The 15,335-nt window shown below is 34.8% G+C and overlaps 1 protein-coding gene across 1 annotated transcript; it reads right to left on the minus strand.

Moving 5' to 3' along the window:
• Nucleotides 1–9: 9 nt before the first annotated feature.
• Nucleotides 10–13,364, minus strand: rilp (Rab interacting lysosomal protein). Its single transcript, XM_067365765.1, has 8 exons — nucleotides 12,666–13,364; nucleotides 11,588–11,711; nucleotides 8,313–8,434; nucleotides 7,565–7,759; nucleotides 5,528–5,688; nucleotides 5,158–5,280; nucleotides 4,992–5,081; nucleotides 10–2,466 (listed from the first exon to the last, which is right to left on the minus strand). Exons 1-8 carry the CDS (start codon nucleotides 13,017–13,019, stop codon nucleotides 2,322–2,324), a joined length of 1,314 nt encoding a protein of 437 aa, XP_067221866.1. The 5' UTR covers nucleotides 13,020–13,364; the 3' UTR covers nucleotides 10–2,321.
• Nucleotides 13,365–15,335: the final 1,971 nt, after the last annotated feature.

Here is a 15,335-nt window from a genome sequence, read left to right on the forward strand (position 1 = left end):
TGGGGAGGAGTTGGGTATTTTTAATGGTCAGCCTGCCTGCCAACATTTTCTCATCTTTACCAATTTCTTTCATATGTAAAAATACATATATAAGAACATGTTACTGAGTGTGGCCTTTTTGTTCAGAATACAATGATCTCTTTAGGTCAAAAATCACACACACAAATAACACCTAAAGATTTTATTTAGCTTTATAGCACTTTCTAGTAAAAAACATGTTTGCAGAAAATAAAATACATAGTAAAAGGTCAATATGGGACTCATTAACGTTTATTTCCAAAGGTCCAAAGATAAACAGATGAGTCACAGACAGCTAAGGGCCTTTAAACATATGGGCACCCATTATCTCTAATTTCCTCCTGAGGAAACACAGACTTCCTCTCAATCAGGGAACACCTTAAGACGCATACAAAGTATAGTTGAATCATGTCCACATTTTTGCTTCTTTTTTCAACATAAAGGCTGAGTAACACACCATATCTGATCAGTTGAATGGCTGACGGGGGCAAAGTGCCAATTCGGTAAAGAAATAGTTCACCCAAAAATGAACATTCTGTCATACTCACCCCCATGTTGTTCCAAACATTTATGACCAACTTCTGTGGAACACAAAAGATGTTTTGAGAAATATCTAGTGTTTTTTTTTTTTTTTTTGTCCATAAAATGGACATCAATAATAACCAAAACTGTTTGGTTTGAACATCCTTCAAACTGGAATGACATGAAGCTGAAGAAATGATGACAGAATTGTAATTTTTGAGTGTACTATCCCTTTAACAGATCAGACAATAAACATTTAATTCAACTTTTAAGCATTGCTTTTTTTAACATTAGGTTAACAATATAGGACATCTCCACACCACATATTAGATGCAAACATTAAAATATTTCTATGTTAAAAACATGCTGATAATCCTTATAGAAAATGGATACTTTTTAAGGACAGCTAATGTTTGATAAGAAAATATACTTGAAGAACATGAATACAAAATACTCTAATGCCCCCTAGTGACATAAAAGGGTCAGTGTGATTATCTCTGATAGCAATGGTAATACAATGTCAGTATCTTTGGTAATACAATGTCAGTATCTTTATCCATATTAAATATACTCTTTATAAAAATAGCTGCTATAATTATCTGTAGCTTCCTTCCAGACATCTAAAATATAATGCCAGGTTTATTATGATTATCAAAACACTGCAGATTTCTCCCATGTTTTTAAGTGCATCAGTTCGCAGTCATTTATGCACCACCAAATGAAATTATAAGAATGATTGTTTCCAAACCCTCCTACCATCCCTTCCAAGTCAATTTCCCGCTAAACAGCTTTTTACAAGCAGCCCCGCCCTAACCACATGCCATTGGTTGAGCCAGAAGTGGACATGTTGGGACTTGAAATAGCAATATTTTGAAAGTGCCACAAAGCCATTGTTTACACTCATTGGAAAAGCAATCAAATGACTTACAAGTGTATTAGCATTATTAAACTGGAAGAGGAGAAAGTGAAAAAATATACACTTCATCTTTATCCATATATACACTACCATTGAATGGTTTGGGGTCAATAAGATTTTTTTTTCTTTCAAAGAAATTAATACTTTAGCAAGAATGCATTAAATTGATCAGAATTGACAGTAAAGACATTTATAATGTTACAAAAGATATCTATTTCAAAAAGATGTTTTATTGTTTTCTTTTAAACAATGAAAAATATAAGTTTCCACAAAATTATTAAGAAGCACAGTATAAACATATATTGATTGTTTCTTGTTCACCAAATCAGCATATTAGAATGATTTCTGAAGGATCATGTGACACTGAAGATTGGAGTAATTTGACATCACAAGAATAAATTACATTTTAAAATATATTAAAATGGAAAACAGTTGTAATAATAATAGTTGTACTGTATTTTTGATCAAATAAATGCAGCCTTGATGCGCTGTGCATAAAGAGACTTCTTTCAAAAACTTTGACCCCAAACTTTTGAACAGAAGTGTAAACAACTAACAACAAAATATGTATGCGACTGACACAGTCTAAACTCATCTTCAGGTCTTCTCTTGAGTGACCATCAGGCTCAACTCTAGCTATCAGGTAATTTAACAAAAGCTAAGTGCTGACAATATTTTTTAAATGACTGCATAGGCAAAAACCATAAAAATACCATGTCTGTATAACCAAATACATAGAGAAATTGTTTTCTCTCTTTACAATCTTCAGTCCGTTCCTTCGTTTGCAACCAAAATGAGATCAAGAAAATTTTTTGAACTTCTCTCTTCAAACCCAGGTAAGGATGAGTGACAGATGGGATGGTTCTCAGGAGGAGCTGAGGGTTTGTGTCTCCTCCTTGTCTTCCTGTTCATCTGGATCGATGATTTCCCATGTGGAGCTGGATGTCGGAAGGCCAGAGGACTGTGAACCGGAACTCCTAGTAAGACTGGACCGCGTCAGGAAACCAAATCTAAAGGTTTGAGTCACAGGAGATAAGAGCTTTAAATCACTGATAGAAGAATGATAGAGGGGGATTTCAGTGCTATTTTTGAAACAGTTCAGTAGCTCATTGACATGCTCAGTTACTAAGGTTACTAAGCTGAAGAGAGAAATGTGATTAAGAGATCTCTAAAATCAGCTTAGGGTTTTCCCAAGAACTTATAGAATGAATGCCTAAGAGCCAGAATATACAGTATAGTATTTAGTACTTTGTGTCTGTGTATCAAACAAATGATACTGTATAGAGAGAAGTATGAACTTATTTCAGACAGCCACTGAATAAAAAATAAAGTTAATTGCGATTTTTCACCTCACAATTCTGACATTTTTTCTCACAATTGCGAGTTTACATCTCGCAACTGACTTTTCTTCTCACAACTGCGTGATATATACTCAAAATTGTGAGTTATAAAGTCAGAATGGCGAGATATAAACTTGCAATTGCGAGTTATATATTGTGAGACAAACTTGCAATTGTAAGTTTGTGAGTTATAAAGTCAGAATGGTGAGATATAAACTTATAAATTCAAAATTGTGAGGTATAAACTTGCAATTTTGAGAAAAAAGTCAGACTTTTTTCCTCAAAATTGGACTTTATCCCCTGGTTTCACAGACAAGGCTTATGCTAGTCCTAGACTAAAATGCATGTTTGAGCTGTTTTAACTAAAAGGAACTTGTACTGACAATATCTTAAAATATGTCACTGATATTGTTTTGTATCAAGATGCACACCAGTAATGTTTTTTTCTAGTGAACGTTAATAAAAGCTACTTAAATATCCTTATGGACAAAGGCCTAATCCTGGCTTAGGCTAAGCCTTGTCTGTGAAACTGGGCCTAAATCTCGCAATTGCAAGTTTACGGGCCCTATAATACACCCGGCGCAATGCGACGCAAGGCGCAGCGCAAGTGTGTTTGCTAGTTTGCGTCCGGCACCGTTCACGTTTTCCCGTTCAGCGCCACGTCAGCTTAAATTAGTAAATGCATTTGCGCCAGTTAGTGCACCCATGGGCGTGCTGGTCTAAAAAAAGAGGTGTGTTCAGCCGGCTCATTGCTATTTTAAGGAGCTGAAAATAGACTGCGCCATAGACCAACTCAAACCTGGTCTAAAGTCAATGGCGCAATATTTTTTTGTTAGAGCGCGTTGGTAGAAACTGCGCCTCTGGGCGCGTCCACAGTGCGCATTGACTTTGCTTATTACACACAGGGATGCGCATCACACAAACATGCCAAATATTAAAAACAAAAGGATTACAGTGTAAAAGAATATTATTGTGTAGGCTACATAAATATAAAAATGTAATGATGAATAGTCATTGCGTGTATTAGAATTAGGCTACCTGTTTTCAATTCAGCCTATTACTACTTATAATGATGAACGAACAAATTCCGCCATGTAAATAGCAATCTCGCTCTTAAAGGGAATGGGAGATGACACTCTGATTGGTTTATTGAACGTTACACCCATTACTCATTAAGAGAATAGGGACAACCCATTTCAAAAATGCACCCCGGCGCACGGACCGTTTTTCCGTCGTTAAAATAGCAACAGTGGATTTGGACACGCCCTGAGTGCACCTGCGCCGTGCGCTTTACACTTTGCGTTTAGATCGTTAAAATAGGGCCCCATATCTCACAGTTCTGATATAAGTCCAAATTTCAATATCGCAAACTTGCAATTGCAAGAAAGAAGTCTGAATTGTGAGATAAGTCCCAATTATCTTCATAGCGGAAACAAACTTCAATAGAGAAGAGATCAGATCCCCTTTATAAAAGAGTCTTATTTAAAAATGTGCAATACAGGAGCTTTTCAATGAGTATATTGTCAGTTGCACAATACTTGAAGTTGCACCAACATACTTTTCAAAGGGAAAGTTTAACAAGCCCAACCTGCCCCACAGGCTACAATGTAAAAATGTCTGTCATGTAACTTAAAAATGTGGTAAGAAAAGTAAACAAAAAAAAGTAAATGTTAAAACAAATGTCTGTTATATAACCTAAAAATGTGGTAAGAAATGTAAACAATGTAAATATGCAATAATAATAATACGTGGTAATATTTAAAACAATCTAACTGCATTAAATTATACAACTAAAGGTAATCTTTAAGGATAAAATCAGGCAGATTTGCTTCATAAAGTTGTGTAATGTGACAACTTTGCACAACTAGTAGCACCAAATACAATAAAAAACTACATAACAGTGAAAAAATTACACGCATCAACAGCAACCATAACAAGTGCAAATCTTTAACAGCATAGAAGGATATTTTGATTGCATTAGCACCACGAGGAATTTCTGCTGTTGCTACATCTTAAATTACATCTTAAACTACATCTTTCACACTCATAATGTATTTATTGTACCCAAGACTGGTGGGCTTATCCCATAACCTAATTCTACTGAAGTGAAGTAGGTTAGTACTTAAGTAGACCATTGTACTGAAATAAGTTATTGCTATGGGTCTGTCTTGTGTTAGCATGAGTGCAGCACTCACAGGTTTCTGATGCGTGAGTCCTGGGGTCTGCTGTCAGTGTCAATCTCTTCATTTCCACTCCTCTCAAACAAAGGGCCGTCTGTCTCATCTCTATATGACAGTGAGACATGGTTAAACACAACATTAATCACTGTATTCTACCAGTATGTTTGTGGCATGTACTCACGTGCTACATTCGCTAACAGGTATGCCGAGCATTTTAGACTTTATGACAGTCCTCTGCTTCTTTATGGCAGAGCGCACTGCATCGAGTAAGAACCCTGGGCATCTCTCATCATTCAGAATTTCCCTAAGGAAACAGAGAAATGTGTGTTCAGATTGAGAAAGGATGTTGTGCTGATATAAAAGGTTAGTATGCGTCACAAAAAAAGGTCAAGGTACGCACATCCAAAGCGTCAAAAAAGATACAAATGATACAAAAAAGATCTGCACACTGTTGTTCTCCTTTTAAATAGAAAAGGTTAAAAGTGGCAACGTTTCGGTCAAAGACCTTCGTCAGGCACACATAGTATGCGTCACAAACACATTTGTCTCACCTTTGGTAATATGCAAGCTCCTCTTTCACCAGAAAGAGATTGGCCTTCAACTCGTTCCTCTCAAAAAGCATATCCCGTACTTCCTGCTTGGTAAAACACGGCCGATTTGGATCCTTCAAGTCAATGATCATCTTATCTGTGAGGTCAATGGCTGAATTGCTCTGAAGGAGGCAAAGGTGAAATTATAGGAGTATGTGAGTCAAATACCATAAATGTCTGACTTGATCACAGTTGATAATATGCAGCTGATTCCATTTTCTTTATTTTTAAAAAAAACAGAAGGCACACATATTGCACGTTACTATAATTTATCATTAAACTCATAACAAAAACAGTGTTGCCTAAATAAGATGTTTAAGAGATTTCATAAGAAACACTCAGAATTATTTTTAAATTAAGTTTTAAAATAATAAAAACATAAAAAACACTTTAATATAAATAATATAAAGATAATTTAATAATAATTAAATTTAAAATAATAAATACAAAAAAACAGCTCCTTTCTAAACCATTTATATTTATAATTATTTATATTATAATATATATATATTTTTGTAAATTATTGAAAGCTTATTTTATTTCTGATTTTAAATATTCTCTGTTATTGTTATTAATATAAATTAATTAAAATTTATATTAGAACTAAATTTAAATTAAGATAAATTTTGAAAATAATAAATTAAACAAAAACAGTTTAATCTATTAATATAAATATAATTTAAAAATAATTACATATAAAATAATAAATACAAAAAATCAGCTCCGTTCTAAAACATTTATATTTATAATACTTTTTTTGTTAATTACTAAAAGCTTATTTTATTTCTGATTTTAAATATTCTCTGTTATTGTTATTAATATAAATTAATTCAATTTATATTAGAACTAAATTTAAATTAAGATCAATTTTGAAAATAATAAATAACAAAAACAGTTTAATATAAATAATATAAAGATAATTTAATAATTACATGTAAAATAATAAATAAAAAACAGGTCCTTTCTGAATAATTTCTATTTATAATTATTTTTTTATTTATTTCATATCAAAATGTTTTGTTAATTACTAAAAGCTTTTTTTTTCTGAATTTAAATCATCTATATTAGTCTTTTATTAAGTTAAGTTAAATTAATCAAATTAAAATAAAATTTAGGCTATGTACATTATCAATTTTAAAAAATAATAAAATAAATAAAAAAACAGTATAATGTAAATATTAATATAAAATAATAGAATTAGGGCTGTCAAACGATTAATCGCATCCAACATAAAAGTTTGTTTACACATAATATATGTGTGTGTACAGTGTATAATTATTATGTGTATTTAAATACACACACATACACATATATATTTAAGAAATATTTGCATGTATATATATTTATATAATTTATATTATATATAAATATATTTTTTTTTCGTAAATATATACATGTTATATATTTATATATTTATATCTACATAATAATTATACACAGTACACACACACATATTATGTGTAAACAAACTTTTATTTTGAATGGATTGCGATTAATCGCTTGACAGCCCTAAATAGAATATAATATTTACATATAAAATAATAAAGTTCTTTTCTAAATAATACTACAGATCTAGTTCAGCCTATTAAACGTCCTCTTATTTTGCACACTTATTCATTTGCATTTTTTGTTAATTACTAAAAGCTTTTATTTATTTATGAAAGTGAAAAAATTTTTTTTTTTTCAATGTCAGAATTTAATCAAGCATCCAGAAATGTTTGTAAGCTGAATGGGGAGCTGTGCACAAACATGTCCGTTACACTCCTGTAAGGGCAAACATGACCTATATATGCCACATCCAACCAACCAAAGCGGAATTTAGGCCCTGCAGTAGTACATACCAATACCTAAACCCCCCACAAGAGGAACACAGAAGCTTCTGTCTCATTATGTTTTCAGGAAATACAAAAATTATTAATACCCACAAACCCACATATAAACCCAATGCAGGACAGCTAATGTGTTAGTAAGAATCATAGTAATATTATCTTGACTAACCTTTTCAGCAGCACTATTCACACTGGCTGTTTCTAGTTGTAAGTTCAGGCGCTCTATCTCTTTCTGTTTCTCACACAGGTCAGCCTCCAGGTCGGTCCTCCTCTCCACTGCGGTCTTCAGCTGAGTCTGTATGATGTTCTGCTTGTGTCTGAGCTCTGCATTTATCTTCATTAGCCGCTCCTGCTGCTCCTGAAGCTGAAGAACACACACAAACATGTTAAATGACACACGCACTTCTTATCACTCAAACTAATGCATAAAATGTTGAAAATGTAAAAGTTAAATTAGCTTAAGAGAAAATCATGAATTTATCTACTATGTGGCACTTGCCTGACCAGTTTTATAACCAAGGCAAGGCGAACATAAAACATAAAAAGGAAAACTATTAACCTCAGCTCCAAACCACAGGTATACGCCTCTGATGTAATTCATGAACAACTACCTGTCAGCCACGACTGTTGACATGCCACTCTTTCATTTCAAATTCAACAAAAGAAACCTTGATGTTGCAATAAGCTAAACTAGTTCTGATGGAAAGACTATAGTCTGTTTTACAGTGGATGAAAAACCTGGTTACCAGCATTCATTTCTATAGGGACAATGAAAGTTTGGAAAACAACATTTTTGAGTATAACAGCCCCTTGTAACCCAAAGATTCCTGGTTCAAAACCTGGTGAGGGCAATTCATGAAATTAAGATTCATTTGAGCAACTCAGGTTATATCAGCACAGTTATATCAGACCCGTACCGCTTCCACCTCCTTGGACATGCTGGATATCTCCTGTACTTTCGCTCTCAACTCATCACGCTGCTTATCCACCACTTCCTTCAGCTTGAGCATCACTTCTCGTTCCTGACGCTGTGTGCGGTCTAGAGAAAAGATGGGGAAACAAATGTATGGTCATATTTTGATGCTCTTAAATAAGAATTACAAAAACTTTGAAAGCAGTTTTAAAGTCTGAATAAGTAAAATGAAATATAAGTAATATAATATATAAATACTATTTGTAATAGTGATAGGATAAATGCCTTAGAACATGTGCCTGGTGGTCAACCCCCCAAGGGACTATGGATGAAAATTAGCCAATTTGGCCAAATATGCCACATTTTACATATTTTTTATGTATTATTAACGTGTATTGTCCCCAGGGCTTGACATTAACTTTTTTTTTATTCACCAACCACTGTGGCTAATGATTTTACACAAATTACTAGCCACTCAGCATTTTCACTGGCCACAATTTTGACATCGATACCATGGGGGAAAACTGCTATATAGATATTTTTTAATGTCATAATCCGGTTTTGCTAATTCTGCTGTCATTTTGACATTATTTTGTGTGTATTTGACTGTTTAAGCGCAATAAGCAGCGAAAAAGAATTCAATTTAGTACTGAGGACTGAGAGGTGACTTTATTTGTGCACGTACTTTGGGCATGAACTGCCTGATCTGCCGGCGATTTGATTTCGCCAGGTTACTCCGTCTGGAAACCTGTACATTCATTTTCTACTGCGTCTGTTACACTTTTGCGGGAACCAATCACAGACTTGCTTATCCACTTTGCTCGCTATTGGCGTGTAAAACACGATGCAAGCACAACCGTCAATCCAATTCCTTTTAACCTCTCAATGATGCTGAATGACTTCTTTAGTTTAGCAAACAAATCGCTCAAGTGGGTGTAAATATCACTCACTTTCATGGTTTTTTTGCACAACCTGCAAAAATCGCTCTATGCCATTGCTGCTTCTGCAAACCGCAGATCAATGTTACAAACCAATACAAACTAAATCTGTCTGGAGTACGTCACCCGGATCGTTGATCTGATTGGTTGAAGGACTATCCAATTGCGTGAATAATGCTCGTTGATCACGCCTCTTGTGCAGTAGAAAATAAATAGCAAACTCCCCAGACCAATGTTCAGTGTTAAATTGGAGCTTGGTCTGGTGATAGCAAAATTAGGCAAAATGCACAATCCCACACTGAATTTTAAGCCCTGTAATACCAACAATAATCATCCAGAGCAAATGAAACAAATGAGTGAGGGGAGAAGGGTTTGTCTGTCCGAGAGATGAGAGAGCGAGAAAGCGAAGCTGGTCTCGTGCCTATTCTGCAGAAAAAGCGTTTCAGATATTTCAGTATCTATGTATCAAAAAATCTATATTTTTGACAACAATAAATTGCACTTAGTTTATTATTTCAGATGCCTTTTTAAAAGATGCCTTTACTTCAGATGCCCTTAATAAATATGTATTTATATTATATATAGAATTCAACCCGCCAAGAAGTGACATTGTTACACAGCTGAAATTCACCCATATTTGGCAGGCTGGCGGATGTTTATGTCAAGCCCTGATTGTTCCCGATTAAATAAACAAACAAATAAATAAATGTCACACTCACAGTTGTTGAATTTCAGGAGTTTGACAAAATAAATGCAAAAATTTGACAAAATTTGTCAGGCAAATTTAAAGCAAATGTTTACGGCTCCTGGAATCTGACAACAACTGAAGGTTCAGCATTCCTGACAGCTGAACTAACAGTTATAAAAACGAAGGAGAAAAACTCCTCCCTTAAATAAGATAAACAGCTTTATTGAGTTTGAAACATTACACAGAAAATGAGAGCTCATTTGCTCAGGGAAGTTGTATTTCACTCTGATAAAAGGATAGAAACTACATCTCTTTTTGGAGATCTCATGACCAGCAATTACATTTTGGACTTTAGCTATATTGTACACAACAATAAAAATCACAGTTAAATTGGTGCTACCATGAAAGACAATGAGCTTGCAATAATTATAAAAACATTTAAGACTCTGGATAATGCTTACCTTGAAAAATTAACAATTATAAAAATTTGAAACATTTTTCATTATGTATGTGATGACAGTTTGTTTTTTGTTTTTATGAAGAAAATTCACCCAATAATCTAAATGCATGTCACAGATCTGACTGTTAAATTTAATTTCTTTTTTGACCTGATCATTTTTAATCAAAATGTCATAACTGGATCTAGAAAACGATAGACTTCTCCAATCATTTAGTCACCCCTTTCTTACAATCGAATGCAAGCTCACATTCATCAGCCTCCACTTTTAAGTGCAGTTCCCACATCTCAAAATCCAATCAACAACTAATGCATAGAACCAAGTACTCCACTTTTTTCTTTTCCAATAATCCATTACACTCAGAATGTACATCACAATACAGAAGAAAAGATCTGATGCTACTTCCATGACTTAAAGGTGCCCTAGAACGTCTTTTTAAAAGATGTAATATAAGTCTAAGGTGTCCCCTGAATGTGTCTGTGAAGTTTCAGCTAAAAATACCCCATAGATTTTTTTAAGTTCATTTTTTTAACTGCCCATTTTGGGGCATCATTAACTATGCACCAATATATAGGTTGCGGCCCCTTTAATTCTCATGCTCCCCTCCCCCGGAGCTCGCGCTTGCCTTGAACAGCATAAACACAGTTTACACAGCTAATATAACCCTCAAAATGGATCTTTACAAGATGTTTACAAGATGTTCATCATGCATGCTGCATGCATACATTGTATAATGCCTCGATCATGAGCTGGCATATGCAAATATTGGGGGCGTAGATATTAATGATCCCGACTGTTACGTAACAGTCGGTGTTATGTTGAGATTCGCCTGTTCTTCAAACAAATGAGATTTATATAAGGAGGAGGAAACAATGGAGTTTGAGACTCACTGTATGTCTTTTCCATGTACTGAACTCTTGTTATTCAACTATGCCAAGATAAATTCAATATTTAATTCTAGGGCACCTTTAAGTTTGATCATTCCAATAGGCCTATATTTTCCTTTCTTTTTAACATAAGAAAATGAAGACCGTCTGAACTAAAAACATTTCATGATGGTTTCCATTCCAGAAGGTGTAATTGATTTATTATTACAATGGAAATGGCAATTACACTGATATTACATTCATTTTGGATAAATGCACAAACAAATGTGTTTATTTAACATTGTCATGTGCGTCCCCGGTCATTTTACCTTCTTTGGAGTGTGTGCATTGTAAGCGGGTCAGAAGTTCCTGGTTCTCTTCCTTGAGCTGATACACCTGGGACTGTAACACTTCTACAGTCTCATTCAGTTTCTTTTCTTTCTGATGCCAGTCCTGAAGAAAGAAAAAATAAACCCACATGAAGTGAGACTACCAGGTGTCACCATGACATTGGTTTCAAAAGCCTAACAATTTAACACATCACTTGAGAAAAAAGTGGCTTATAACTATTCATGTATGTATTAACAATTCAGGACAGGCCCATGTACTTATTTAGGCATATCTTATTAGGGTCCCACTTTATATTAAGTGGCCTTAACTACTATGTATTTACATAAAAAAATAGGTACAATGTACTTATTGGGTTCATATTGAATTGCAAATCACTTTTGCTGCTATTGAGGTGGGATACGGGTGAGGTTAGGGAAAGCTTTGGTGGTGTGGGTTGGTTTAAGGGTAGGGGTAAGGTGTAACAGTGTAATTATAAATGTGATTACAGAAAATAAAGATGTAATTACATGCAGGTGTTTTTAAAGTATAAATACAATGTACAAAACATGTATGTACACAATAAGTGCATTGTATAAAATTATTAATTTAAATGTAAGTACATAGTAGTTAAGGCCACTTAATATAACGTGGGACCCTTATTGGTCGAAGGATGGTTGACCTGTTCATTTTATTAAGGAACGAGATGTCGAAATAATTGATCCAATAAGTAACTTTTTGCCACCTGGCGTAGTAATTTAACCTGCATATTACTGAACGAAAGTCAAGGCGAATTCAAGATCAAAACCCCCACCACTAATGGATAGTACATGATGTTCTCCAAATGTTTATTGAGGGGCAGAGCAGACCGGAAGTTCCCCCTATTGGAATTTCCTAAAATCGATCAACGCGTCACGATACGAAATCAAAAGTCCAGCTGGATCAAAGGCGTCACCCTCAAGTGCAACACACCAACTCTGTCCATTACAATAAAACAGTTTTTTTTCCATAAAATAACTGCATAGGCATTTAAAAATAGTTAACAGCGTTGACATGTCGACCATGTTGTCGTTTCCTTACCCGACTCTCACAGCTGTTGCTGGTCTCATCGACCTCCTTTACATGTCGTTTCTTCTGCTGCTGTAACTGTAACGTCTCAAAGGCCTTCAATAGCTCCTCTTCCTTACATTTAAGAGATTGATTTCTCGCCGCGAAGCTCTCCAAGAGCTCCAACACTTTCACTATGTGAGACACCAGTCCCTCCACACTCGACTTCCCATAGCTGTCGATGAGCTTCTCCACTTCTGACCCCACCAGTTTAGCGATTTCATACACATCGTCCACTGTCATTGATGAAAACGTCCTCTCGAAACACGAATGTGTCTTGACGATATCGTTTTGGTTTTCCTCGACGGCTATCACGCAAGTCTCCATAATGCACTTCAGATGAACTTGAATTCAAACAGCGACAAACGAAACTCCTCTTGTCAGTCAGATTTCAACATGCGTCCAGTTGTGATTCAGCTCGAACACAGATCTTTTTTTGTTTCACTTTTAAACGCGTGCATTTTCGCTCTAGTTTGTTTTGTAACTACATTCTTTGTTGGTACGGTCTAATAAACACGAGTGAGTTATAAAATCGACATGTCTATGCAGTGTAAAGACTTGCATGTCACAACTTGAAGCTCAACGCCCACGGCACTAGCGTGTAGATGAATTTTGGCTGTGCATGTTTGCATAGTGTCCTTTTATAAAAGGTTGTTAAACAGAGGTACATGACAGCCCACAGTGCTTGTTTGCCATGGTTGTTCCCTCCTCCTTCCCTGACCAATGCAACCCGAGAGCTTTAACGCAGCACATATGGCAAGCAGTTTTAACATTTATTCCTTAAAACTAACGGGACATTCTAAAACGCTTAACGTGGCTTAATTTACTTAGTGACATTAAAAGACCAAACTCAGTAAACACTATACTGATAAACCATACTATACAGAATAATTGGTTTGTGCAGAATTTGATCTTTTAATATCACTTAGGCAGCTACGTAAGCAACGTTAACAGTTTTCTATGGGAGGGAAATGCTTAACGTGTTATTTAATGTGTTGCGTTCATATTCTGGGGTCATCTGCTTTGCTGCTCATAGTGTGGTTTATTAGTATGATGTTCAGTGAGTTTGGTCTTTTAAAGGGTTAGTTCACCCAAAAATGAAAATAATGTCATTTATTACTACCCTCATGTCGTTCTACACCCGTAAGACCTTTGTTCATCTTTGGAACAAAAATTATGATATTTTTGATGAAATCCGATGGCTCAGTGAGGCCTGCATAGCCAGCAATGACATTTCCTCTCTCAAGATCCATTAATGTACTAAAAACATATTTAAATCAGTTCATGTTAGTACAGTGGTTCAATATTAATATTATAAAGCAACGAGAATATTTTTGGTGTGGCAAAAAAAAACAAAATAACGACTTATTTAGTGATGGCTGATTTCAAAACACTGCTTCAGGAAGCATCGGAGCACAAATGAATCAGTGTATTGAATCATGATTCAGATCGCGTGTCAAAATGCCAATAATTTTTTACCTAGGAAACTCGTATTTACGATAATTCTGAGAGCACGTGAAGGCAGCATCAGTACACAGACTTTTAAAGGGTTAGTTCACCCAAAAATGAAAATAATATCATTTATTTCTCACCCTCATGCCGTTCCACACCCGTAAGATCTTCGTTTATCTTCGGAGCACAAATTAAGATATTTTTGTTGAAATTCAATGGCTCAGTGAGGCCTGCATAGCCAGCAATGACATTTCCTCTCTCAAGATCCATTAATGTACTAAAAACATATTTAAATCAGTTCATGTTAGTACAGTGGTTCAATATTAATATTATAAAGCGACAAGTATATTTTTGGTGCAGCAAAAAAAACTAAATAACGACTTATTTAGTGATGGCTGATTTCAAAACACTGCTTCAGGAAGCTTCAGAGCGTCATGATTCGGATCACGTGTCAAACTGCTGAAATCACGTGACTTTGGCGCTCCGAACCGCTGATTCGACACGCTGATTCATTTATGCTCCGAAGCTTCCTGAACCAGTGTTTTGAAATCGGCCATCACTATATAAGTTATTTTGTTTTTTTGGCTTTATAATATTAATATTAATAATTTTAATATTAATAAATTTTTGGGCTTTATCAATATTAATATTGAACCACTGTACTCACATGAACTGATTTAAATATGTTTTTAGTACCTTTATGGATCTTGAGAGAGGAAATGTCATTGCTCCCTATGCAAGCCTCACAGAGCCATCGGATTTCAACAAAAATATCTTAATTTGCGTTCCGAAGATTAACGAAGGTCTTACGGGTGTGGAGCGGCATGAGGGTGAGAAATTAATGATTAGAAATTAGAAATTAAATTTTGGGTGAACTAACCCACATTAAGCAGTTTCTATGGGAAGAAAACGTTTAACATGAAATTAAACGTGTTGCGTTCAAATTCTGGGCTCAACTGCTTTTCTGTATATAGTATACTTTATTAGTATGATGTGTACTGAGTTTGGTCTGTTAGTACCTTAAGCATTTTAGAATGTCCCAAACTAGCTAACATCTGTTACAAGTAGGTTTAGTTATTTTCAATTTCACATGTAACCAACTACTCAGATATTAGTACTTCTAATAGCTTGTATACCTTTTACTGATACTTATTTGGCACTAGCATCTATCCCAGTAGTAACATTTCTTTA

This window comes from Chanodichthys erythropterus, chromosome 17 (assembly GCF_024489055.1).
Source record: "Chanodichthys erythropterus isolate Z2021 chromosome 17, ASM2448905v1, whole genome shotgun sequence".
NCBI classification, from domain to species: Eukaryota; Metazoa; Chordata; class Actinopteri; order Cypriniformes; family Xenocyprididae; genus Chanodichthys; species Chanodichthys erythropterus.